The 27,859-nt window shown below is 40.9% G+C and overlaps 1 protein-coding gene across 11 annotated transcripts in view; it reads left to right on the top strand.

The window, feature by feature from the left end:
* The window catches only part of ptprk (protein tyrosine phosphatase receptor type K), a 102,273-nt gene that overhangs the window by 35,460 nt on the left and 38,954 nt on the right, over positions 1–27,859 (top strand). For all 11 annotated transcript variants that reach the window (XM_034527630.1, XM_034527622.1, XM_034527629.1 and 8 more), the window contains 9 exons: positions 3,683–3,805; positions 10,168–10,328; positions 12,273–12,324; positions 12,428–12,486; positions 16,167–16,248; positions 17,848–17,963; positions 18,363–18,537; positions 25,361–25,473; positions 25,881–26,061. In XM_034527630.1, the coding sequence (XP_034383521.1) occupies positions 3,683–3,805; positions 10,168–10,328; positions 12,273–12,324; positions 12,428–12,486; positions 16,167–16,248; positions 17,848–17,963; positions 18,363–18,537; positions 25,361–25,473; positions 25,881–26,061 (1,062 nt within the window). The remainder of the gene's footprint in view (positions 1–3,682; positions 3,806–10,167; positions 10,329–12,272; positions 12,325–12,427; positions 12,487–16,166; positions 16,249–17,847; positions 17,964–18,362; positions 18,538–25,360; positions 25,474–25,880; positions 26,062–27,859) is intronic.

Genomic DNA, 27,859 nt, shown 5'->3' with positions numbered 1-27,859 from the left:
GAGGTTGGTTATGATCCCAAACTCACAGATGATTACTCTACAATAGAGAGCGTCTTTCAGCTCATTTCGCTTCTCTCTGGTCGCCTTCACACTGTTGTTTTCGGCCACAGTAGGCCGCTGTTTCCTGCCAAAAAGCTCTAATAACCTAAAAAGGTATGCCGCCATTCAGTCAGAAGCATGAACTTGGACTTTACTCAACTCACTTTTGGTGCCTGGTCCTTTTCTCTGTGCCGTGTTTCAGTGTAGGCGGGCGGCGCGCTAAACTGCCGTGAGTGACATCATCTTCACCGGTACTAAACCGAAGATCCGCTCTTTGTCAATTGTACGCCGTTGTGGAGGCTACGCCAGTCGTAGGTTTGGGAGCTGACATTTTTACTATTGATGGTAGTTTGGCTAATTAAAAACAGCGGGTTTGTACAGGCCCCATGTCACGCTGGTGAAGACTCTCTTTGACCAATCAGTTGTCTGCAGGGATTTAACTCTACCTTTTTGTAATCGGTTCGGCTGGCTTGGAACTTGGACTGAGGTGGACTGAGAATGGAGCGGTTCCAATGTGCAACAGCCTGAGCTGAACTGGACTGGACTGCTTGGTGGAAACGGAGCTATAGTGGATTAGCTAAAGAGGCTGATATTTCCCAGAGCTAAAATCAGAGGGACTACTAAACGTATAATATCATTAGGTCACCTTAAACATGAGTAAACATGCAACTGTATGCTGTCATATTAACTTAACAAGTAATGATGTGTTGCTTTTTCGGTTGCCAACATATCTGTTATTGCACGTTTGATCACAGTTCGTACCAGTAACATTGCTTACCAAATGCCAAATATATGTCAGTGATTGTTAGAATTTGATTATTTATGTTTAAGTATTAAAGGAACAGATACATACTCAATCGAGATAGATGGATAGATTTTAACTTCATTTGGGAAAGCTAGCGTTTTTTCTCTCCAAGAGGTAAGAGGATAGTTCAAGGTCTGCTCTTCTCATTATTGGCAAGAACCATCAACTGTCAGATGAATGTGTCTATGTGTGTGTCATTGTGTGTGTGTGTGTGTGTGTGTGTGTGTGTGTGTGTGTTGGTTTAAGTTGGCAAGACATTGAGGAAAGGGAGCCGAGAAAAGAGGAATGCTTTACGGTCAGTAATGTAAAACACTGACATGTTTTTCTTTACTGCTAAACCAAGGCAAAATTCCTCATCTAACATATTACTACATCAGAGCTGAGTGCAACTCTATGTGTCTGTGTGTACCCAGTTAAAAGCCCGCTGCACACATTTTAAACGCAGTGGGTTTAAATCTAATTTCACTCTACACTGTATCCTGCTTTCAGAAGCAGAGAATCCAGCAAAAAAGAGTTGAAACCGAATACGTTTACTGTAGTTCGGCAGGATTAAACAAGACCAAACAAATGCCTTAGCATTTAAACCAAGGATAAGTGCTTCTGCAATACCAAAATTACAGCGTAACAATGTATCACACACCACACGTCTGAGACTTTAAACTCTATCATATACACACATTTTTGTTCAGCAAGCAGTAACAGCACTGAGCGCCACACTTCAGTCAATGAGCAATGAATCAATTACGGGTCACCTCTTACCTTTATGAGAAACGTATGACTTACATTCACGTGACTTTCAGTTAACTGTTGCCGTGACATTGACCTTCCTTTCAGTGGGACACTTTATTTTAAAACGCTCTCGGCCGACTGAGGACCAGCTTCACAGCAAACCGCAATGATTGTGCGCTAACATTATTGTGCCATCATGCACATCAGAGATCAAAGCTTATATCGGTGACTGAAGACACATGCACGTCTTATCTCATAAATTGCAAACTAATAAACCATCAGGTTAATTAAACAATCATAGCATTCCTTTTGTAATTAATCATGTTTACTGAGCGTCTGAATGATTTAGCTTTTTGGGAGTCATTTGGGAACAAAGAAGCAAAGCTCTACTCATACAAAGATGGTGCCGCTGTGCATGTGGTCATTTCCACAACCCAACTCCAGCTTTGTCAACAGAGACTGGGGGGAAAAGGATAATATTTCCCACCGTAGCTGCATACCATGCACAAGGTTACCTTTCCACATACAGGCAGCTATTAACAGAAAACACACCTTCCCTTGTAGCTCGCTTCTGATGCTGTATGTTCTTGTACACACAAACACTTCCACCCTAGAGTTACACACCTTTAACCCATGCAGAGAGTGCTACCTAACGGCAAGATGTAACCTGACACACACACTGTGGAAGACAGGAGGTCATGGCGTTTTACAGGCACACATACAGCAGCAGGTGTTAGACATCAGCTGAATTATATTGTGCACATCCAAGCTGAGTTCATAATAGAATTGTTTGGAGTACAAAAGGCCGGTTGTCGGGCTGTACTTCGTGCCCTCTACATGTCCCAGCATTCTTTCGCATTATGACTGGAGGTAACTTGCTGTGACAAAGACTTAATTGAATTGAATGGGAGTTGCATGAAGAGAGGCTGGTTTAAAGTCTGACGCCAAGAGGAATGTGATCCAGTGCATCCCGAGGCTTTGAGTCACAGCCAACCATACAGCCGGCAGCAGAAGACAGTCGCTTAGTTTGATGTTAACTTGTTTATCCTCCGGCGGCGGCTGTCACCTCTTGGTATCTGTCTGAGCTCAGATCAGCGGGGTATCTGAGGGCCTGTCGTTCTGCTCTCCATCACAGCCGCCGCAGCCCGTTCTAGGACACAGGTAGCAAAGCTACTGGATGCGAGGAGATTTGTGTTGCAGGTTGTGTTGGTTGCTGATAGCGCTTCACGGTGGCTTGCTCTTGCATACCTTCTAACATGCCCTCTGTGTGTCTCGGCGTTTCAAAATACCTGAAAGTTTGCACATTTCACCGCAAAGAAAAATAAATGAACATGTTCACTATGATATTGATATTATAAACTATTCATTATCGTCTTGGGTTTGGTTAGTTTCATTAGAGCTGAAACGATTAGTTCATTAATTACAACTAATGTGTGTATACTACTCTGTAAGTATACTATATCATTATATCGCTCTCATAAACTATATATGGAACATTTTATCTTCTCCTACTTGAAGGGCACAGAGGACACATATCAGTGACCACTAACTACCAGTGACTTGAATCAGATGGTATTGGGGCTTTTCAATTTCTCCAAGCCATTTTATTAACACAAGCCATACATTGCTCTCAGCCCAATGAATCAGATAGCTAGCAGTAGCCCGCATGTTATTTCCATCAGCAACATTGCCAGTACAAGCCACATATCATTTCAAGTTGATTGTTTCAGCTAGCCGCGAGGGACAAGCGGCGTCTCTCTGTATTAGAGCGACTTCCTGTTCAGGCTGGGCCGCAGGCGGCCAGCTCACACATGGTTGTCTTCAGGCCACCATGATGAGCACAAATGATCAGCTGAAGGCCCTGATGGTTGAGTCAGAGGTGATCCCGATTGGCCTTTAGTGATGATTGTCGGAGCTCAGACTCCTGGTGGTTTGTTAATGAGCTGAGACGCAGACACGCACAGAAAAACAACATACAGGAAGGAAATAAAAGTTTTACAGGATAAACCCAGAGGAGAAATCATGTCGCATTACGACTAATTCGATTTAGCTCATTCAAGTCAATAATACTGTGAGGTAAACTAAATGTTATTGTGTTTGTCTTTGCAGGGAGCTGTATGTTTGATGAAGGCTTCACTCAGTGTGATTACCAGCAAGATCCCTATGATGACTTTGACTGGACGCACATCAACACCCAGGAAGTGTCGTACGTCTCTCCAGACCTGCCACAAGGTAAGACGAGTCTTCCCATCGCTGTCATCCACTTGTTTACTCCAAGTGGGGGGAAGTAATCAAGTACAATTTACATCTTTTATTACTTTATTTTACATATCAGTCATGGAGGCCATTTTATTTGCAGAACCGATACTTTTAATACCGAAGTATAGAGTTAAAACGCACAACTTTTACTTGTAATGAAGTATTTTGTACATTGCATCCTCTCTCCTCTTTTCTTAGACATCCTCTCTTCTCCTCGACTCTTTAATCAGTAGTTTTTTTTTCGCCGTGGTGATGATGAAGGGGAAATTAAATCTTTCTGCCTCAGGGCTGAGGGTCTAATTAACAAAATATGAGGTCATTAATCAACGGCAGGGAACAGGGAAGGTTGCCTACCTTACAATCTTAAAGCAAAAATGTTATAACAATAGCCGACTATGTAATGTCGACTGGCATTACAAAATTAAATCCTCAGAGTAAGAATGTTGACTGGTGTATGAACAATGGCGTTAACGACTGCGAAGAAGCCATGCTCAAATATATCAACCACAAACATGATTGAGTTTTCCTATCTTTTATGTTGGCCTCTCTCATCTCTTCTTATCTCCTCCTTTTTTCCTTTCCTCTCGTCTCCTTCCCTCTTGTGTCCACTTATCTCTTGTCTCCTTTCGTCTCCTTTTCCAGTCTTTTCCCCTACACTTTCCTATAATCCTGTCTCGTCTCCTTTTTTGTCCTTTTTTCTTCCTTCTCTCCTCTCCTCTCCTCTCCTTGTGAAAGATTATGACTTTGTTACCATGACAATGTAATACTGTTATTTATCTCTCATGCTTATCATCATGACAACCCAGCGTCACTGACATTTAGAGAAAGGTTCAGTTCAACACCAGCTCTTTATGATTTTCACACACACACACACACACACACACACACACACACACACCCTTCTAAAATGTGTGTGTAGTTGCTACCTGATGTCTGGTGCATGTGGTCCTGCATATATTTATGCCATGACGGAAGGGTAAAGTGCTTTGCCCAATGTGGCAAAGTCTCACATTTAGTGATATTAATACCAAGTGGTGTCATTATGCATAGAGGGCAAAGTTGGCAGTTTGAAAAGGCTAAACACTTTGCGCAGGAGCGCAAAAGTAATGCCTGGAAATTGCATAGCATTAACTTCAGGAGAAGCTAGTGGGATGAGCAGGGGCGCGAGGATGGCAGGCCAGGTTAATGGTTTGGAGCTGCTGGATGCATAAGGGGGGTTCAGAGCGATACCTAAAGCTACGGGAGCATGACCTGACATTTGATGTGTTAATAATGCCAGCAGGGTGAGGGACAACAGTGCTGTGGCTGGAAAACAAGGTTTCTGGAGGCGATTTACAGATACAGCACGTGGCTAGGTTTTGTATTTGGAAGAAGTATCAGGGTATGGGTGAGGGCTTAGTCGGTAGCTTAAATGCCCTCCCCAGGGACACATTGGTAATGCCTATTATTATATTTGTTGTTTTGTCAGGCAATCCTCGCCACCAGTAATTTAGAAGTGCTCCTGTCCGGCTGCAGTCTCCCTGAGGGCATGGCATGATTTAGAGTATAGCCAATAAACCTTTTGGGCTTTTGACCTCAAAACAAAGGGATACCTACTCCCTTTGTTTAGGGGAGGTTGTTAAGAGTATTTGGCACCTCAAAGACCATTGGGAGTGAATTTATTTAGCTGATTAGTAGTTCAGTCCGTTATATATAGTCAAAGGTATTGGCAGAGGAAAGCAGTCATCTTATCGTTTGAGAGTCATTGGATAGCTCGGCCAACAATTGTGGTGTTGTTCCTTATAACCCACATTGGTTTGTCCCAGTTGTTAATCACCATTTGTGCTTAAGGCAGTATTGACTGCGGAGGGATGGTTTGGCAGTTTTTGTAATAAAGCTAAAACTATTCTGTGTAATCTCTTTGGGGGTTGATGTTGGCACTAGCCACCATGGCAGGGTCTGGATGCTACGCTGGCAGCATGCGTTGTGCCAGTTGAACATTCATGGGATGGGGCTCTGTGGCTCAGTGGACTAAAGCAGATACTCTTGACTCATAATGTTGTCAGCCAGTAGCACTCTAAACCTATTTGGCAAGCCATTCTCTCCATGTCTCTCTCTCTTTCCTCTTGTTTTCCACTGTGTCCTGTTTAATAAGGGAGTAAAAAATAAATAAGGCATTTCAACTGCAGTAGAGCTCATTTCTCTTCCACTGGATGTTTTAATAATGAGTGAATACTGATGGATACATCTGCACAAACTATACAGCCTAGAAATTACCATTAAATCAAACCTTTCTGACATAGCCTCTGCAAGACGTGGATATTGAGTATTTGTTGCATTGGCATTTAGTTATAGATTTATTTGTTGATCGTTAAGGCACATCAATGTATTCATAGAGCACACAATGCTGAAAGGTCCAAGTAGTCGATTGACTAAAGATTAAAACATTGTATTGATGATACATTTTTCAAGCAAAAATGCAAAACATTCCCTGATTACAACTTCTCAAAGTTAAGTTACTACTTTCTTTCTTTGTCTTTAATGGTCATGAATTAAAAATCTTTGGCTTTGGGGCTGTTGGTCGGATAAAACAAGACATTTGAAGAGTTAACTTTGGACATTTTATGGGCCAAACATAGGGCAATTGACAAAGAGAATAATCTGCAGATTGACTGAAAATAATAAGAGCAAACTTTAAAGCAACACATACGTGCTTTTATGAGAGATCAGAACATGTCCATTCACACATTCTTAATTAGATTCAAAAACCCACATTAAAAGCATGTTTATAGAAATACCACTGGGATTGAAAGGAATTGATTCCACAAGTCTGGAAGCAACAATGGAAAATACTTGATCCATTGTTGATTTTTAACAGGGAACACATGATGAAGTGAATCAGTGGCCTGAATATAAAGATGTTAAGTTATCTTAAAATCAGTTCCATATTTGACATTAGAGTACACGGAGAGTCTTGTATCTTTATTGCGGACCAGCTGCACATTTTTTGTTTGACTATTTTTTTCCACCTAACGTTGTTCCCATAAATTGCTGAGAGTAAAACGTTACCAACAACACACTGTTACGGTTTTGCTGAAGAATACTTTCCTCTATCTTCCACGCTGCAGCTACTGTTGTTGTTATGTGACATATCTAGGTCTTAAGGCTGTCTCAGGGGTATTTTTAGCCTCATCGTTATACCGCGTCGTCATTCTATTAGCGTCCATTTTAGACTTTGGCAGTTCAAAGACATCAACCATTTAGAAACTGGCAAACTTCAGGTGTCAGATGTTCTTGGCCTCACACGGTCTACTTTTGTAGCATGCGTGTTGTGTCAGTTTCATGACGTATTTCATGTTGAACATTGCCTATTTACCACGTATTATTCAGCTATTTTGACCTATACCTAATCGATTTGTTATAATTTTGCAGCAGGTAGCGTTGTGATAAATAGCGTAAGGTTATATTGTTGCCATGTTGTAACATATCAGTATCTCTGACTATCTGATAGTATTTTTAGCTGGCGCACCATCTTGTCAGCCATCTTAAAGGCACTTTTCTCGTGTCACCATCTTAGAATCCGTGCACACAAAGGAAGCAATAGGGGGTCAGATCCATCATGTGATCGTTTGGCATGGTGCTGGCCTTGTGGCTTTAGTCTAGTTTGGATGTTCTCATTTTGTGTCTTATTGGTGACATTTAGAACCAGGTAGTAGAAGCATTTGAATACTGCCATGGCTACGATATAAGTGTGTGTGTGTGTGTGTGTGTTTGTGTGTGTGTGCTCGGAGGTGATGGTGGGGGAAAGAAATCAATCAAGAGAGCGGAAGAGACAATCTAATACCTAGGATACAGGGCTTGGTTTTGAAAAGCTGCTGCTGATGATGATGATGATGATGATGGTGTGTGTGTGTGTATGTGTGTGTGTGTGTGTGTGTGTGTTTGTGTGTGCGTGCACCAGTTGAAAGCCTGTTATGTTCTGCTGTATTCTACAGAGAAAAGTGTTTTCTATAGCTGAACAATAAGTGATAATCACTATTGTGCTAAAGCTCATTGTATGTAGAGCATATTGTGTATGATTTAATATGCAAATCAATTTCACCATTTAGGATGGAGTGCCGTCTGTTTAACTGGAGCACAGATATTGTGTTTTGTACTCGGTTTTATTTTATTCTGATCTATTCTATAGAGATCTGTTCTGTGTTATTATATTCTATCCAGTTCTCTTCTACTCTGTTCTGTTTTGTTCCATTATATTCTGTTACTTTCTATTTTACTCGTTTGTATATTGTGATGTTGTATTTTGTTGTGTTCTACTCTGTTCTGCTTGTTTTATTCTGCTCAAGTACATTGTATTGTATTATATTTAGGGATGCAACTAACAATGTAAATGTTTTCATGATGAATCTATTATTTATTGTTTCAATGACTGGACTAATTGCTAAGTCTATACAGTGTCAGAAAATAGTGAAACAAACCTCATCACATTTTCCAAGAGGCCCCTGGGATATCTTCATATAGCTTGTTTGTTCAGACCAAGAGTCCAAGCGAGAGATATTCAAGATGTTGAAGATATTCAAGATGTTGAAGATATTCAAGATTCAAAGACTCAAAGATTGAGTTATCAAAGACTGACATTTAATCAAAGTATTGTTGGTGCATTAGTTCTATTCAATTCATTTCTATTATACCAGACAAAGAGAAGGAAACACTATCATGGCTATCATCCCTCAGTTTGTGATGAGCCCCTGTGAGATTGTGAGATTACACATCCGGCAGGAAAGGCTCACATTTCATCATATTTCACTGGATCAACATCTGGTTGAGGTCTGAGCTGATTACTGGAACATCTGGACGGGCTGACTGTCCGCCCTGTCAGCATAGCCAGATTATGAATTATTTTGAGCTACATTTCCTGCAGTCAATTACTATAGGTACAAGATAAAGTACTGAGTAGTGACAGCAGACATATGAAATGACCTGAAGTACTTATTTTTCCACTTTCTCCAGAGTCCCATCATATTAGAATAACAAAACCAATGCACTTATATTTTAAATCAGCAGAGAAAAGAGCAACATTCTGAAAACAAAACAAGTAAAATGTGATTAGTGTGGTCAAGGAGTCAATTACTTTACTTATTTTTGATTTGGTAGACATGTATCTCTGCTTAAACGCTCACACATTTACAATTGTTATTACCTTAGAGCAGCACAGTTCATAACCCAAAGGAAAAGGAGACAGGGAATAAAGAGAAGAGAAGATAAAATCAGAACATAACACAAAGAACATTAAAGAAAGAAGCAAGCAAGACGTAGCTTTTTTCTCCTCTTCTCTCCTCTTTCTAATTCCCTGTTTATTTGTTGTTGGCCTGATGAGACACAGCCTCAGAATTACAAAGGAGAAACAAATGACACAGTCTTAGTAACAGGGGTTTGTTTATCAGGGGCTGGTTGTTGTACTGTAAGCTCTAAAGGAATGAGAGGAAAGAGAAACAGAAGTGAGAAAAACATGTGAACATAAAAGGAAAGAATAAAGTGAGAAACTCACTGCTTCAAAGTGTGTATGTCAAAGACGAAAGAGCAGGGGAATAAGGAAAGTTTACGTCGGTGTCCTTGATGGATTCCATTTTTTCAAGTTTTAGTGTGTAATTGACGAGACTCAAACGCACAATGTTGTCACTTGAGAATGTCCTGGTTTCCCGATCTGCTTACTTTAATATACCATCGTGTACACACGCCGACATTGATACATAGTAATACTAACTATCAGAGGTAAGGGCTGATTAGGATTTAAAAGGGCTGATTAGGATTTTAAAATTGTATTCGTCACATGCACACCACAAGATACACAGTGACATTCAAAATGACACGTATCACAGAAGACAAGCTAAAACACAGTGATACTCATTTATTAAGACAACACAACCAGAATAAGCAGTTTACAACATATTTACTGAACTGACTTAAATGCCATACAAGGGGAGGAGTTGAACACACTCGAATAAGTGAATGAAAAAAGAAATGGCTTTTAAATGGCTTCCTTAATTCACAGAGCTGACGCAGATGTCTCTTAGCTGTTCATGCCTTCAACGAGGCTTGTTTTCAAGCTACACAGTAGCAGAGAGAGTTGGTCTACTTGTGTAAGCTACATGTAACACACGCAGAGGGCATATAAGCCACTCTTTGGCACGTCCAGTTATACACTAACTCATCTGAGGGCACCGCTGCTGGTCTGTGGGCTACAAGCACAAACAGCTGCAAACACAATTGAGCTGATTCGCTGGTCTTGAAGCCAATCCACCACAGATGATGTGTTTGGTTTTTGACCCTCTCCACGTCTCTGTCTCTGTGACCAGGTTCCTACATGTTCGTGGACGTCTCGCAGTATGATATTGGGGAGAAGGCCAGGTTTCAGCTGCCGGTCATGAAGGAGAACGACACTCACTGTATCGACTTCAACTATCTCCTCACCAGCCCGGACGGCTCCAGCCCTGGCACCCTCAACGTCCTGGTGAAGGTAATGAGAATACATTCAATTCAATTTATTTAGCGTCAAAGCATAGCAGAAGTTATCTCAAGAGACTTCTCATATATAGCAGATCTAGACCGTATGGAGCAACCTTGAGCAGAACCGGCTTCTGGGTGGGCGGCCATCTGCCTCGACCAGTTGGGCTGAAAGAGAGGGAGATAGGGAGAGAGATAGACAGAGAGAGATGCACAAGACAAACGATAACAGCACATCAGCTATAATAATAATAATAATAATAATAATAATAATATAAATAATAATAATAATAATAGCAGCAGCAGTGGATGTAATAGAATCATACTAATTATAGCGGTAATAGTGTAGTAATAATCAATCAAACCATGGATACGTGAAGTATCCATGTGACACGAAAAGACTCCGGGGAAGGAGTCAAGTTGTTAATATGCATAAATGGGACATGAATGCATTAAGATGGAGAGGAGGAGAGAGGAGCTCAATGTATCAGAGGAAGTCTTCCAGCTGTCTAGGCCGATAGCAGCATAACTAGTGGCTGGTCCATGGCAAGTCTGAGCCACCCTTAAAATCAAAAAAGAAAACCATAAACCTAAAAACACGATGGTGCCTGGCCATTAATGCCTTTTGTAAGTGAGGATTCTGGATATTAGTATATCCCTCTGATGAGTTAGTTAGTGTGTATGACTGGACATGCCAAAGAGTGGGCTATATGCCCTCTGCGGGTGCCAGTGCAAAGAATCTAATATGGGAAAATAATATCTCTCATCCTAGTTCTTGTCAGTACTCGTGCTGCAGCACTCTGGATCAACTGGAAAGTCTATAAGGGGCTTATTGGAGCAGCCTGATTATAAATAATTGCAATCATCTAATACAATACCACATATACAAAGAGAAAAGAGATGCAGTAGTTTATTTGTCTTCAAATGCAAATGATTGTCCTGTTCAATTTATTTGGTGTTACCTGTCCAGTTAACAACCTGCCCATACCCTTTTGATGTCGAGACCTTAATGTTAAAAGTAAAACGCCTTTACTGGCCTCTCCATAGTAGTTTACTCTGTGTGGGCCAAGGCTTCATGAGGCACAAACTGGATTGCAGTATTTCTACTTAGAAAACCCAAGGTTCTTTTACTCTGAAAAACAACCCCGGATGAGCTCCAGTGCAGAGTTGAAGCTTTCTGTCACAAATGCAGATGGTGAACAGAGCCTCTTAGCTTACAACAAAACAGAACAGAATTTAATGGAAATGTGGTCTCGGTTTTGTGAAATACAACCACCAAGTAATGCAGCTTGCATGCCATAGAGGCTGCTGACTGCATTACGGAGAGTGTGTGTAAGGTTGCCAAATCAAATACTGACTTTTAAAATCAGCAAACCTGCACTTTAAACACACTGAGTCTTTAGATTGAGATGTTACTTGTTGGACATTCATCAAAGTACTAAGTGTGATGGATAGTCTGGAGTAGAGCCGCCAGTGGTGTACACACATTTTATGATGCAATCATCCAAACCTTTCACAACACTCCTGTCTTCTCTTTCCTCTCTCCTCCTTTTAAGTTTATTTTTTACAATTTGTGGAAGAGGTTAGAAAACTCTTTAACTGAAGATTGCCATTTTACTGGTTCTGTCTTTTCCTGATTCTGAGCATCAGGGGAGTATTATGAGCCGGAGGACTGCCCTCCAATCTGAGGACACAAAGTCAAACCCACTTCGACTATTACTACAAACATCTTACCTGCTGAAGTTCCTGCCAGCTTAGAAGTGGTGGTGGTGTAGCTGTCGTTGACCTCTGACCTTGTTTTCATGAGAATATTAGTGTCTAATTATTTATGCCATTGTTGAAATGTTTTTGTGGAATCAAAAACATCTAATGGGAAGGAGACCTCATTGAAGGCATCAGAAAATGTGAAGGGTTGTATGTTATGCATGTTTTATATTGTGTTCTGTGTTGTTGCTAGGTAAACAAAGGTCCCTTGGCCAACCCTATATGGAACGTGACGTCCTACACTGGTAAAGACCGTCCCCGAGCGCCACTCAAACTCTCATTTCATAACTTATCCTGACACTTGTTCTGATTTGATCCCCGTGTGTTGACCGTAATGTTGTCTCTCAGGTAAAGACTGGCTGAGAGCCGAACTCGCTGTCTCCACCTTTTGGCCTAACCAATATCAGGTAAGGACATCAATAACCAACGGCTGTGTTAGTGCATGATGCCTTTATCATATAAATGTTTGTTTATTTCCACTTATGTTCATGTGAATACAAAAACACACACACACACACACACACACACACACACACACACACACACACACACACACACACGTGCATGTCTGTGTGTGTGCGCGCGCACACACAGACATGCACATGCTGGGGGGTAGGCAACTGATTTATTTGTGTTGACTGAGGCTCAGGAGGTGACGATTAGGCTAGAAAGACAGTGACAAAAATGAGGTGTGTGTGTTTGTCACCGATATCATTGACAATGTTGTTGTATCTTTTTGTTTTTAATGAATATCTGACTGACATTAAAAGATTCACAGGGTCAGACATTATTGCAGGACCGTTAAAGAAACGTGTGCTTATAGGTCTCTTCATCTCTCTTAATATCTGTGTGCGTGTGTGTGTGTGTGTGTGTGTGTGTGTGTGTGTGTGTGTGTGTTTGTCGGCTGGTGTTGACAGATGTGTGCACGTTGAGGGGTAGCTTGCCTCCGAATGTCCTAGCAGGCATACATACACACTGATCATGTTAACACACTCAGCCAGGGGACCCTGTAACATTACTGCAAGGCGAAGTGTGAAAGCATCCTCCAAATGGCCCATCTGGAGCCCAGTCCCCCTCAGTGACTATGGGAGGAGATCACCAGCATGAAACTCGTGTGTCAACATGTTTTAATTGAACATAATCATCCCGGTTTGCTGAGGCTTATGCAGGTTTTTCAGGCTATGAAACAGGTTATTGGATTTGAGGATATGAAGCTATTTATTCATGTCGGAACATGTTTCTGTGTTAGCACTTTAGCTTGAGTTGTAATGAGACTGGTTTCACCAGGGAAGCGTAGGCACATGCAGACACAATAGGCACGCACATGCATGCACATAATAATTAATGAACACACAAAAGGCACACCCACGCAGCACTATTGAGACCTTGTAATTACAGTTTTGTCTTTTTATTTCAGGTTTATTTTGTTTAAAAACTGGCTTTCAGATGATCATTGTGTTCCTTGACTATCACTAGACTGCAACCTTTGAGTTGATTAATTAATTAGTTGATCGACAGAAAACTAATTGCACTACACTGGTGTTGGTAAATGTATATTTATACGTAATATGTAATATCTTGGGTTTTGACTGTTGGTCAGACACTACAATAGTTTTAAAGTTGCTATCTTGTACTAAAGGAAACTGGCACACAACATGTTGAGTCAATAATGAAATCATAATTTTTCTTACGACTTTTTAGAGTTTGTGGCACTGGCGTTGCTTTTGTTTCCATCACTATTAGAAACTCACTGCTCTTTTTCTCCTTCGTTACTTACATTTTAGTAGAACTTTCTCACGTGAATATAAACATGATGATGAAGTAATGACAACAATGGGTTTGCCCTAAACTCAGATGACTCGCGACAGAGGATTCAAACCATAAAGTGGAAAAACACTTCTTGTCTGCGGATGTAAACATTGTTGATTCAGTTCCCATGTATGCATGCATCAAAATGCCATATGCCATTAGTTGATAAGAGGATGTTCGCTATCGGCACATCCTACTCTGGAGTGATGATCTGTCAGTCCTCAGCCTTCAGCGTATCTGAGTTGTTTTCCCCATGTGAGGACTTGTAAACTAGCTATCAGTAATCCTTCCACACGCTGATGCAACCAGTCAGGCGGCGAGTCCTGCATGATCGAAATACCGTCTCCTCAGAGGTGACCATACATCAGACCCCTGAATTACAGAATGCAAAGAGACTCATGGCTGATGATTCAATTCAGCAAAGAAACAAAATGAGCAAATTAGTTCCATCCCGGCTGCAGTGACCTGATGCTTTGTGAGAGCCATTTTAAATCCACTTTTGCATGATCATTCCCGGGAGACTTGGACTTGACGACCTGAAAGACTCGTGACTGACTTCCAATCATCTCGTGACTCTGACTCACAGCCCGAAGAGCTTCAGACTCGATTTGACACGTCATGGGATTTTTTGTGACTTTTTTTTTAAACGATGAACATGAAACTTTATATAAAAAGTGAACTTGTCAGATTCAAAAGATTGAATTTATACATGTGCACACAAAGGAGACGCCATGAGGTCATGTTATGGCTACCGAGACAAACGTGGTTATAATAACAAGCAACGACTCGACAGCAGACAGGAAAGCCAGTTTTCAGCCAGTCAGAGATGAAGGTATTAAAAGTCAACTGATGTCTCTCTGCTTTGCTGCGCAGTGAGCTATGAGTGAAAGATGATAGGATAGAGAGACAAGATAGATTGGTAAGGGAGGGAGACAGCGAGGGGGAGAGTATGACAAGCAGTGGATGATAAGCTATGGGTAAACAGTTCACGGCAGATTTCCTTTTACAGGTGATGAATGACAACAACTGCTCATCCCCTCACTCTCTTTCTCCCTCTGCCTCCCTTTTCGATAGCGACCTCCCCTCCTCTGTTCATTACAGCGCACCTCTCTGAGCAAACACTGTTAGAAAACAGAGGCGGCAAGCGGGGAGAGAAAGGGTTTTTGAAAGAGATGGTGCTGGAAGAAATAAAGAGTGGAGGGAGTTGGAGGGCTCACATATGGACATGGAGGTGGGAGGGAGTAAGAGATAAGTGAGGATGAGGAGAGAGGCTATCAGACCACGGGGTGAGGAAATGAGATGGTGATAAAAGTGAAGCACCTGTTGAATGCATTACTGTAACACTAGAATGTAGAGAGACGGGTTAGCATTGGACACAACAACCAGAAAGCAGACCATCGCTTTGCGCGTTCAGCTGCTTTTCTCTTGTTTTCTTTCATTTGTTTGACTCACTATTCCCTCTCGTGTTTTGGTGTGCTAAAATACAGATAATGGATGGGTAGGAAAAGTAATAGATATGCTCCATCCTTTCATTCTCTACCTTAACTGCATTTGGTTTCATTACTTTTTTTTTGGCAGCCATTTTATGTGATTATTATGATCCAAACGGAAGTATCTCATTTATCCTTCCTGACTTGTTGGCCTGAATGTATAAATGCAGCAGCAGTCAGGATGGCAGCTTTGTATTTATCCACTTTAGTGCACATTACCGGTAGCTGTCATTGACTTTCTATCTTTCCTGTGAAAACGTACATTGGATCCCAATGCACTTTGACTGCAAATTGAAAAAGCAATAGTCTTTCTATGGAGCCAGAATGCATTTAAAACGTCACAGCTTCTGACTCGGTAACAATACTCAAGAGATTTGAACGTTGATTAGGCGTGTGATATGCCAGCAGTTTTCTCCTTCAACGGCATTTCCCATGTTTCTGCTGTGGTTGTATATAGTTTATTTGTACATTTTGTATGTGCTCTAAGCTGTGCTAATGGTCCGAATGACTAGATATTTTTTTTTTTATATAATACATCTAAAACAATGAAAAAATAGGTAAATGAAAAACTGAATACATTTTCATTTAATTTATGTTTCATATTTATTTTGTCTCTATTTTAGGGTTTCTTTTGCTACAATTCTCCTTTGTTTATTCTTGTGCTCAGGTCTCACGTCTTAATCTCATTGAGATTTAAATAAAGGATTACATGTTTTAGAAAATATGATATATAACAGCGATGGTAATGGAGACCGTAATAGCTAAATCTCTCTGTCTCTCTTTCTCAGGTCATATTTGAAGCAGAGGTTTCGGACAGCAAAGCCGGCTTCATCGCCATTGACGACATTCAGGTTCTCAGCTACCCGTGCGGTGAGTCATTAGCATGCCAGCAATTAGTCCTAGTTCGCTGAATAGACGCTGATAGCTTTGGCCACTAATTAGACTGTACCTGGGATGGTTTCTGTTGCACTTGAATGGGTAGATAAGTGGGAAGGTGACACTGGAAAGGAGTGATGCGGGGAACGGAGAAAGATGAGTCGTAGAGAAAAATTAGAGAAGTAAAAAAGGAGAGAGAGAGAGAGAGATTGTGAGAGGGAGAAATGGAGAGAAAGAGGGAATAGAAGAGAGTGAAGCGGGAAATGAGACAGTTTTAGGGCAATCATAGAGAGAGAAGATTCTGACCACTCAGCACTTTCTCTCTCTTTAAAACACACACACACACACGCACACGCACACACACACACACACACACACACACACACACACACACACACACACACACACACACACACACACACACACACACACACACACACACACACACACACACACACACACACACACACGCGCATAGTGAACAGTAGCTTTCTTGTCTCCTACTGACAGGAAAGAGATGAGGGCTGCAATCCATTTTAAATTCTTGCTACGTCTCAAGTCATCTTCTCTCCTTCGCTTGAGTGTTTCCTTACTTCCAGAGGCCAGAAAAGAGACATGACGACAGACTGCTACTGTTAACAGAAGGGTCTGTTAATCTAGAGCCATGGGCAGGTTCCTGGAGGGTCCCCTGTGTTTGGAAAGGAAACAATTACAACTCCTTTTGGTCATCCGTCTTGTAGCGGCACTGAAATATCTGAGGACAGTTTTGTTTCCTAATAGATTCTATTGATTAAAAGTCATAAAGATAAACTGTCTTGCACCGTCTTCTTGTGCACTTTGTGAGGTCCTGGTATCACCGTTGTCCATGTACCTGTCAGAAGTTGCAGATGTGTTTTCTGACAAATTCCTGGATGTTAATTGTGTCAATGAAGTGACCTGAAATATGAGAAAAGTGTAAAAAGAAGAGCCGCCGTTTCAAAGGCAGAGGAGCAGGACTCCTAATGGGAAGAGCAATCTGTACTTAGTCGCCACAGTGGAAGCATTCATTCTCACAGCTGCATGTCTGGACACAGGTTTGTGTGTGTGTGTGTGTGTGTGTGTGTGTGTGTGTGTGTGTGTGTGTGTGTGAGAGCTAGTGCAAGTGTGTTTTCATTCACCATAGTAGCTGCTATCTATGATTGCAATCACCTCCCCAGAATAAGAATATCATAGCTGAACTGCATTTCAGGGTCTAAAAGAAGGTTTATTTTATATATTAGCAAGGTCTTCAAGAATTGGGAGCAATACGAATTGTATATAGTGAATTTGACAATGATGTTACCTCCGAGCACTGTTTTTTTATTTGGTTCCAGTAAAGTCTAATCGCAGTAATCATGAACATATTCCCTAGGGTTATAAAATGTCCTGACATCTATCCAGTGTGTTTGTGATAACCTGGCCTGTTTGTATCTGTAACTCCCTCTGGGTCTTTCACCTCGTCTCCACTTTTAACAGACAAAGATGATTTAAAACAAAAACATTTTTAAATACAAATACAAACTGTATAACCTTGGTTAACTATATCTAATTTGTTTGTCCTCATTTCTTCTGTAGATAAATCCCCTCATTTTCTGCGTCTTGGGGACGTGGAGGTGAACGCCGGACAAAACGCCACATTTCAGTGTATTGCTACAGGACGTGACACATCAAACAATAAACTCTGGCTACAGGTACAGCTATAAAACACACACACTCACACACACACACACACACACACACACACACACACACACATCCACACACACACACACACACACACACACACACACACACACACACACACACACACTTACACACAGACAAAGCGACCCCAGGCCATAGCAGCTAACATGATTAAGTGTTTAATAGCTGCTGATTTCATTATGGCTCTATTGTAGCCTTGACCTTCAAACCTGCTGTCAGTGAGGCAGAGGAGAGGTGTGAGTACTGCATATGTGTGTGTGTGTGTGTGTGTTTGCACCTGGGCATGTGTGGTTCAGTGCTACCTTGTGACCTTGAGCAAGGCAGTTAACCCTTTACCGGCCTTGGCAGCACCTGATTTCTGTCTGTGTATTTCGTCTGTGTTTCAGAGGAAAAATGGAGAAGATATTCCCGTGGCTCTGACGAAAAACATCAACCACAGACGGTTCGCCGCCTCCTTCCACCTCAAAGAAGTCACTAATCAGGATCAAGACCTGTATCGCTGCGTCACCCAATCAGAGCGCGGCTCCGGAGTGTCAAACTTTGCGGGTCTTATCGTTAGAGGTGAGGATTTTAAAATGTATTCATAAGGTTCTTTGATTGTTTTGTTATTCCTATACATGTGTTGTCTTTTGTTTTCTCTGATATAATATTCTATAGCTCAGCTTTAGTAGATCTCTTTAGATGGAAAGTACAGGGGCCTCAGTATGATTGGTTATTGGTTGGTATGTTTGCAACCACCCCCCCAACACCCTTAGTTACTGTTGCTTTGTGCGTCAAGCTTTCCGATCTCGCGCTGAAAGTAATGCAGTTTTCAATGATAATGGTGGCAGATTTCCCTCTCAGCCCTTTTAGTACTAATTGGCCCTTTGACGTCAGACAGAGGTAGATGACAGCAGGATAAAGCAGCTGCATTGTTCATGTTTTGCACTGAAGAGCAAGTAGTGTTATAAGTATGATTTGGTCAAATTAGCTAATGATAACAATCACTGTAAAGCAGATTGGTTTAGCGTATGATCAATTATAAAGTTGACTCGTATATACAGAAAGTTTGCATTGTGCTTATATTTTGGATTGTCAAATGTCTTTCCAATCAAATGTGCATTCACTGTGTCTGACTGATAACATGTAAGTTACTAACACAATATGGACTAATGAGGAGAGTTTCAGTGTGAGTATTTTTAGATGTGTGTATGCCACCCGTGTTTGCGTGTTTGCGTGTGTGTGTGTGTGTGTGTGTGTGTGTGTGTGTGAATGGAAACTGTGTGCTCCAGCTGTCATGTGCAGCTGACATGTGGTTAATAAGGTGTCACCAATGTGTGTTTGAGATGGGATGCTTTATTCATTCACATCCAATAGCTTACATATTCAATTCATCTCCCACAGAGAGAGACAGGGGAGGAGGGCAGAGAGAGGGTGAAGGCGAAAGAGATTCAGAAAGAATGATAAGGAAGTGACAGAAAGGAGGGGGTTTGGGGGGGGGGTATATGGAGGAGAAGCAAAGAGAGAAGTAGCGATGGTGAAGAAAAGTTAAATGTAAATAGTCTGCTCATTATCTCAAGAATATCCATATCAGAATCAGGAATATGTCTGAATATGTCGAACAGCCGAGCAGAGTTATGCTTATTATTCTGCATAAGAGATAGCAGACGAGAAAGAGATGAGAAATCAAAGCAGAAACGAGCACCATGAATATTAATTTTGATTGGTGAGCTCTTACACTGTCCAGTTTAGGGGTTCAACTCTCCGCGTCGCTTGATGAGGACACAAACTCTCCCACTGGGAAGGTTTCCTCTTTGGTCAAGAGAATATGGAGGCTTTTGGAGACACGTTCTTTCTGCAGGACCTTGCAAGATTTAGTAAGAATGAATAAGTGGCTATTTTTTTATTAATCATGAACATCTTTTTGAAAGTGGGAAGGCGAAGAGGAGAGAGATGAGGGATCCACACAGCAGGATACATGTACATGTATCTACATATATGAAAATAGATTCAGATTTAATAAGACACATTGAATGGCACACGTTTCATAACCAGGCATTGGCTTGAAAACCGTCCTCTTTTGCAATCTGTGGAAAGATGCTTTTGGAGCTCTGAGGGATATTATGAATATTGATCCAGAGTCTGGTTGTTAGAAAGATATCACAATTAAAGAACGAGTACTGCGTGCATGAATGTGGAAGGAGAGGAGCCTCATGTTTATTTATTTGAAATATCAGATAGGAGATGAGAGCCAGAGAAAAATCAAAGGAACAGGGAATATGTTTATTTCCCTTCTTGAAAAGTATGCGTGTTGGAAATTTGAGGTTCCTGCAGGACATTGACGACCATGAATATGGACGGAGTTAAGCTGCATTATTAATGTTTTTGCTCTGAATATTCAGCTTAAATATTTATTTATTGTGAAATTGAAACGTGGAAGAAAGATGAGGGATGATTACCAGAGGAATCGTGTATCTGTTACAAATCTGATTAACAGCAAACAGAAGAAATAAAGATAGGAAAGTGCCAAATTAGGACTTGTATAAAATAAAAATGTTTGACAATAACCTAGGTTTTATGTTCAAAGCCTGAAAGTGGTGAGAGGCAGATATACACTGGCCTAATCTATTGATATTTATAATATGTAGATGACAGAATTGTGCCTTTATGGTCTCCCTCTGTGTGTGTTGGAGCTTTCACAATCGGAGAATAGAAGCACATTCAGGTGCATCATGGGAGCATAAGAGGTGCGACATGGGATTCCCCAGATTATTATTATACTCGTATTATTTCATTCTACCCTTGCCACATATGACGGTTTCTTTATTAATTAAACTGCTGATCATTTCTACAACAATTTATTTATCTTAGTCAACAAAATGTCAGAAAAATGCCCAGAGTACAAGGCGACATCTGCAAATTGCGTATTCGACTTCGATATTCAGTTCAATCAATACAATAACTCGGCATTAATTAAATCTGTTTCAATAAAAAATGTCAGATTAGGAACTATTTGATGACTATTATGAATTGGAGAAGACATTCAATGCCATCTTTTGTTATTCTTCAGATTCTCAGATGTAAAATATGTAAATACATAATTTGTACATCCATATAAATATTTTTCTAATTTTAACATGGTTTTAGGATTTCATTATCTTCACAAAATGGAGCTCAGAATAACCATATTGTGAGGTTTCCATCAGGTGAACTCATTCCTCCTCTTCATCATCTGATGATGCATACATTTCACAAAAGCAGTAAAAGGTCCTTAAACCTTTTCACACATGGTCTGTTTAATGGAAAAAGTGTTACTGTCGGTGTACAGTTTATGAACAGTTAATGCGTGTGTGTGTGTGTGAGTGTGTGAGCGAGACAAAGAAGTATGAGAGAGTCTGACTGTGTGTGTGTCTGTTTGTGTGTGTCTGTGTTTGTGTCTGTGTCACTGGTGGTTTGGTCAGAGCCGAACTCTAATAAAGCCTTGCCCTCTGGTTCCTACGGTGACAGAGCGCATCATCATGCCAGCTCATATCAAACTCACTCTCACACGCACACACACGCACGCACACACACACACACACACACACACACACACACACACACACACACACACACACACACACACACACACACACACACACACACACACACACCCCATGCCAGCTTCCATTACACACAATCCATGGCCTAAAAAGCTCCTGTAATATTATTGTCACACACATGCGCACACACATGTATCAGACTTAAGAGGACACACCACTGACTTGAATACGTACGACTGTCTTAAATCTGTAATGGTCCACTTCTAAAAAGCCTGTTTCTCCTTTTTAACCACACACACACACGCACACACGCTCACTCTAAGTAATAGTGACAGGTGAAGCTTCAGGCGTTATGGAACTATAGAAAACCTACTACCACTGTTGGCTGTCGATACGGCTAAAACACACACACTCACTTGCACACTCGTATACACACCCCTCTCGTGTTCTGGGGGTCAGATGTCCTCCAGTGAGCTCCACGGTGATGGCAGCAGCAGTTTGTGAATACTAAACTTTATTGACAAGGTTGCTGACGATGGACAACAAAGAAGAACATGCCTAGTGGGCGCCAGTCACCAACAAAATATCTGTCTATCCTCTTCCTTTCTTTCGGTCTCTCTTGTTGTTTGTTGACAACATCATAAATCTTAAATCAGAGACTCTAGCAAACCCTCTACCAATGCCTCTGGAGATGTGTTTAATTCTACTATCAGTAAAGAGAGTGAGTGACAGTGAAAACAAATTAATCTCGCGCACGAGTTAGGTCAGAAAACGACACACACATTTGAAGTTTTCCCAATGTGGGTTTGTTTTATTATTAACATTTTCATTTGACCCACAAAAATGAGAAATGATGAGAGGGTTCACACATGTGATTAATAATAAAAAAGATGGTGACAACAAACCCATTGCAAAACAACACCATTGGTGATTTGTTAGATTTTTTTTAGGTCAACTGTACAAATGACAAGTGATGGAACAAAAAAAAAAAGGAAGAGGAAGAAAATCAAAAGCATGAACCCGTTCCAGCTTTTGTTTTCTCTGGAGTCCCATAATGACCCACTTACATTCCTTACTGTTTCATTTGATGTGTATTATTTATCTTTAAGACATTCAATAGGTTTTTGAATAACACAAACAGGTATTCAAGTTAACACACAGGCTGCAAGCAGACAGACCGACTGTTTTGAATGCTCAAATACATTTATCTTTGAGTCTTTGCTTTACTTCTTTGTTTGTTAATCATCAAGTTGTTGACTTTGTTTATTTGATGGCGTTGCAAGATGACATGTTGTTGACGTTGTCGGTTTTCTAAAGTCACTTCAACGTTCATTATCTGGATTCAACTCTGTCTGCATTTGTGTATGTTTGTGTGTGTGTGTCTATGTGTGCGTTTGTGTGTGTGTGTGTGTGTGTGTGTGTGTGTGTATCTTCACTTGCATGTGCTGTCAAACTGCAGGGTTTCATCTGTTGCTAAAAAGACACTTCCCAGCCTGCACCTCTCTGACAGCCATATTCAACACACACAAACAAATACAAAGAGAAAATGAGGTGACAGCAATGCAAAATATAGATATTAAAGGAACAACATGCACAGTAGCACACATGTACACGCACATCATTTTAGATAATACTTACTTTGATATATGATTGAAGCTGAATTGCACACAAAAAAAGAAGATCTCATTTTACCCTATCTTCATACTGAGAGCCTGGTGGTGTGTTTGAGAATGTGGCTGGAAGAGATAAAGTTTGTATGATTTACTGTATGTGAGATAGACCCGTGTGTGTGTGTGTGGAGAGGTGGTGATTAATTCATGTGTTGATCTGTGTGTATGTGTCAAGTAGATCAATCTTTGATGCCACGTGTTTTATGGTTGTGTGTGTTGTGCTTTCGGCTTGTCACTCATACGTGCGTGACAGTGAGCTCTGATCTGAATGTCTGGCCCTGAACCGTCACACATCCATCACATTAACATGCAAGTACAGACGCACAGTTTTTATTGACTGTGAGCATCACGGGACGTAGTACATGGCGAATCACAAGACTTAAGTCGGATGAACACTACAGTATATGAATATATAATAATAATCAAAGTTCATGATTATGAAGACAGCACTGCTCATTCAGTCGATTTATAGTTTGGGTTACACATATACAACATTTTAATGGCATATTTTAAGAACTATCATATCAAGTAGTTTTAGGTGATCAAAAGGGAAGCTAAAAGATTTCCAATGTCATGGCTGTGAGCCTTCAGAATGGGACTTGAGTGAGACCTGGTTAGACACAATAACAAAACACCAGAGCAAGCGAAAGATAAAGAAAAACGCTTCATCTCTCAGTAAGTTCCTCTCCATAATGTTTTCAGATGGTCAGTGGGAGAGACGAGCACCTTTTTAGTGGACATAAATTGGCGATACGCAATTGTCCGGAAAGATTGCATTGCCAGCCTCTTTAGCGGCTGCTGACTGCAGTGCTGTCTCCCAATACGGGACCATTACTCACTTAGACACACAAACATGGCAAAGAAGGGTCCGGGTTGATAAATACTGAAGTTATCATTTAATCTGATGACAATTTAACATTTAGGGTATGTCTGGATCGGCACCTTGTACGTAGAAATCAGAACGCCAATCTGACGAGGTTGGACCAAGTTTGTCACTTTTAAGATAGAACAAGTCAAAATGTATTGACTTTGTGAAGAGATAATATTTAGTTGTTCATATCGAATCATTCTATGACATGTGGCAAAAGAGGTTAACTTTGCTTGTCATCATTCTCTGCTTGTGCACTGATAAACTTCTTAAAATAGGCATTATAAATCACTCTTTACTAACAATTAAAGATGAAACCGAAAAGAAATGGTATCGGAGGATTCAGTTCCATGGCAAAATAAGTTTTAAAATTGTACCACTCATGCAGCCTGTGAGAGAAAAACACTCTTCTCCTTTCATATCATTTAAAAAAAAAAAAACTGATTGTAGTTCTTTCACCCCTCGCACCAAATTCAAAATATCACGCTGGCATTGTGGCTCTTTCTGTTAGTATCCTGTAAATGTCGGAAATAAGCTGTAGGGAACATTTACATAACAGACAGTCTGAAAGACAAAGAAGACGTTATTTTAACAGATAGACAAAGCTGGAAAATGTCTATATTCCATGTGTGAAAGGGGCTCAAAGTATCGGCCACTACGGTACACAATTTCTGAAGCTGCTTCCCAATAAAAGCCTCCAGCTTCTTGTTTTGAAGGTGGAAAGCATTTGATGTGAAGCGGCTGCAAAAGGCGTGTTGGCATTACCATTAACTTCATTATAACTCCAACCACAACGCAAAGGAGAGTCAGTGCACGAAGCAACATGACTACTGGTTTTGTAGATGAAAGTCACTGCATATACATTTTAGTATGTGAAGTGTCTTTGAGTATAAAAGCACTTGATGAATAAGGAAAGCAGGAACGGGGAGTTTGGATTGAAACACTCAACAACTCAAAATAACTTGAGCTACTGAGAACTTAAACACAGTGCGTCTCCAAACAGTGCAGATAGTCTAACACCTGCATAGCCACACAATATGTACCCATTATAATGCAGCTCAGTGCCGTTTCCCTTTGTTAGAACAGTTTGCGCCATTAGTTTAGTTCTAGTTCTAGTTCACTGGTACTTTCCTCAAAATATTCATTTGATTTTTAAAATATCAAGTCAGCTGTTGCACTAATGAGGCTTTGTGTCACCGTGACTACAGGATGTTGTTCCTGGTGTCACGGCCCTCTGCTGTTCTGCTGTGACCTTGTTTAAGTGTGTTTCATTCATACCTCAAGGCTCTTTAAAACCTTCTCTTTTATGATCTTTCTCTCCATAGAGCCTCCGCACCCCATCGCCCCACCCCAGCTGCTAGGTGTCGGCCCTACATATCTGCTGATTCAGCTGAATTCCAACTCCATATTTGGAGATGGACCTATTATATTGAAAGAGGTATGTTCAGTAAGAGACCTAGTATGTACTTGGTTGGACCTAGTACTTTTTTTTAAGTAAGCAATGAATGTAGAAATGTATCTTGTCACAGGTAATCCGAAAACTATTTCTCAGGAATAGTTCAAAATTTTGGAAATGTTGCTTTTTCACATTCTTGTTGAGAGTTAGAGGATAACTTTGATGCCACTCTTGTTTTTGTATGCCAAGTTTTAGGCTAGAACTAGCAGGTGAATGGTGAGCTTAGCATAAATATTCAAACTAGGGGAAGCAGCTTTCCTGTCTAATGTACAGTATGTACAGAGTAAATAAATTGGATACCGGGCGTTGGCAAAATGTAGTCCAATTGTGTGGAAATACTGACTACTCTAATAACTATAATACGTAATATGTGATTTTTCTCCTTTTAGGTTGAGTACCGGATGACATCAGGCAGCTGGACGGAGACGCACGCTGTGAACTCTCCCAACTATAAGTTATGGCATCTTGACCCGGACACAGAGTACGAGATCAGAGTGTTACTAACCAGACCAGGGGAGGGAGGGACCGGCAAAGCTGGACCACCGCTCATTACCCGGACCAAATGTGCAGGTAGGACATAGACACATACAAGCGTAGCTTGACTTTATCCGGGTCTGCTTGTGCACACTGCTTTTCCTTTCTATCTGATTATCTATCGATCCGTCTGTCTGCTTGTGCTCTCTTTTGTCTTGGTATCTGTATTTTAGTTGGGAGAATGATATTTATACTATGAGTAGGCAGGGAGAGGGGCGGAGAGATGATGCGATGGATAAAATAGCAGAAGAAAGGAGGCGAGAGCCTTAGTCAGTCCGTGGTTGCCCAGTGATCTGAGAGAAAGAGTAATTAAAATATTCTAGGCTCTCTCCAACTTTCTCACTTGAAAAAGTCCCATGTCCTGCTTTTTCTTTTATTTTCTCCCTTCATTCCTGATTTCTCGCTGCCTCTCCTCCTTTCCCTCAAACTGTCCATTCTTCTTTCTATATATCTCTTTTTCTACTTCGTTCCTTGTCGCTGCCTGCCCTCTTTCTGATTGCCTCTCATTCCCAATCTCTTTCTCTCTCTGTGGATCAATAGACGGCGGGCAGAAACACTGCCTGACATTTGTAGAAATAAACGACTGAAATATAAACACAGCCAGCCTGAGGGAGAGACGCAGCGATCGAGAGAGGGTTGATATGCAAGAGAAAGAGACAGAAAGAAAAGCAGTGAGCTTGAATGAGAAACAGAATCAAGGAGTGATGGAGAGATGATGGAAAACAATAAGGCTGGAAAAGAAAGAGAGGAGACAATAGAAGCGGTGGGGGGAGGGCGAGGGGGAGAGATGCAAGAGAATGATGAAACTGGAGAATGAAAATGAAAGAGAGATGAAAACTCATAACCACGGGGCCTGACTGATGTCTGCCAACGTGTGTGTGTGTGTGTGTGTGTGTGTGTGTGTGTGTGTGTGTGTGTGTGAGTGAGAGTGTGAGAAAGATCCTGCATGTGTGTTTATTGACAGAGAGGAAGTCATAGACTTGTTCAGGCGACTCATGTATTGAACAGTTTCCTGTTTGACAGGAAAAGGAAATTAATCTTCCTCTCCTCACTCACGCAGGAACACTTTTGAGTTAAAGATGATAACTCATTGTAAGCCACATAATGTGTTGATATCAAACCAAAGCAGGGAAATAAGTGGATTACAACAAACTATTCTCTATATCTGAATATGTGTTGTCCACGGGCTAGAAAGTAAAGAGAATGATCTTTAGAGAGATTTCTACTCTTGTGCATTTCAGACTCGACCACTGCAGCAAATGTCCTGACGTTAGTTTTATGTTCACTTTTAAAAAATCTACTTGTAAAGGAAAGGCTGACTTTGCTGGTAATTGGGCAAGACTATACACCACATAATGTTAATGAAACATGTTAATTAAGCAGTGCAGAAAAAGCAAGATCTCCCTCCATGCTCCGCTTTTTGGGCCACTGCACTTCACGTGATATTGTTGGAGTTGCAATACCAACTGAGGCCACTTCACCAGGTTTGCCTCACAGCCCGGTGCTGGATTGAGTGCAGTAACTTCCTGGGGTTTCTGATGGTTGCCTAGCAACCTTACAGTGACAACAACCAGCCAACACATAGTCCAGCACATAACATCCCGTGAACCCATAATTATAAAAGGTTTACACTTTGGCTTTTGTACAGATTAATCAAACAAGACACAGTAAGTGAGCTTTGTTGGTAGGCAGATGTTGTTATTATATTTAATGTGAGCTTTGTTGGTAGGCAGATGTTGTTATTATATTTAATCAGTGCCTCACTAGCGGTGTCTTCTTGTGCAGCTAAGCTAACTGTCTGTAACTTCACAGCTCATATACAGCTCAAAATGTC

Source organism: Cyclopterus lumpus, chromosome 24 (assembly GCF_009769545.1).
Source record: "Cyclopterus lumpus isolate fCycLum1 chromosome 24, fCycLum1.pri, whole genome shotgun sequence".
NCBI classification, from domain to species: Eukaryota; Metazoa; Chordata; class Actinopteri; order Perciformes; family Cyclopteridae; genus Cyclopterus; species Cyclopterus lumpus.
The sequence above is the reverse complement of the archived record's forward strand: the minus strand, read 5'-3'. Positions and strand labels throughout refer to the sequence as shown.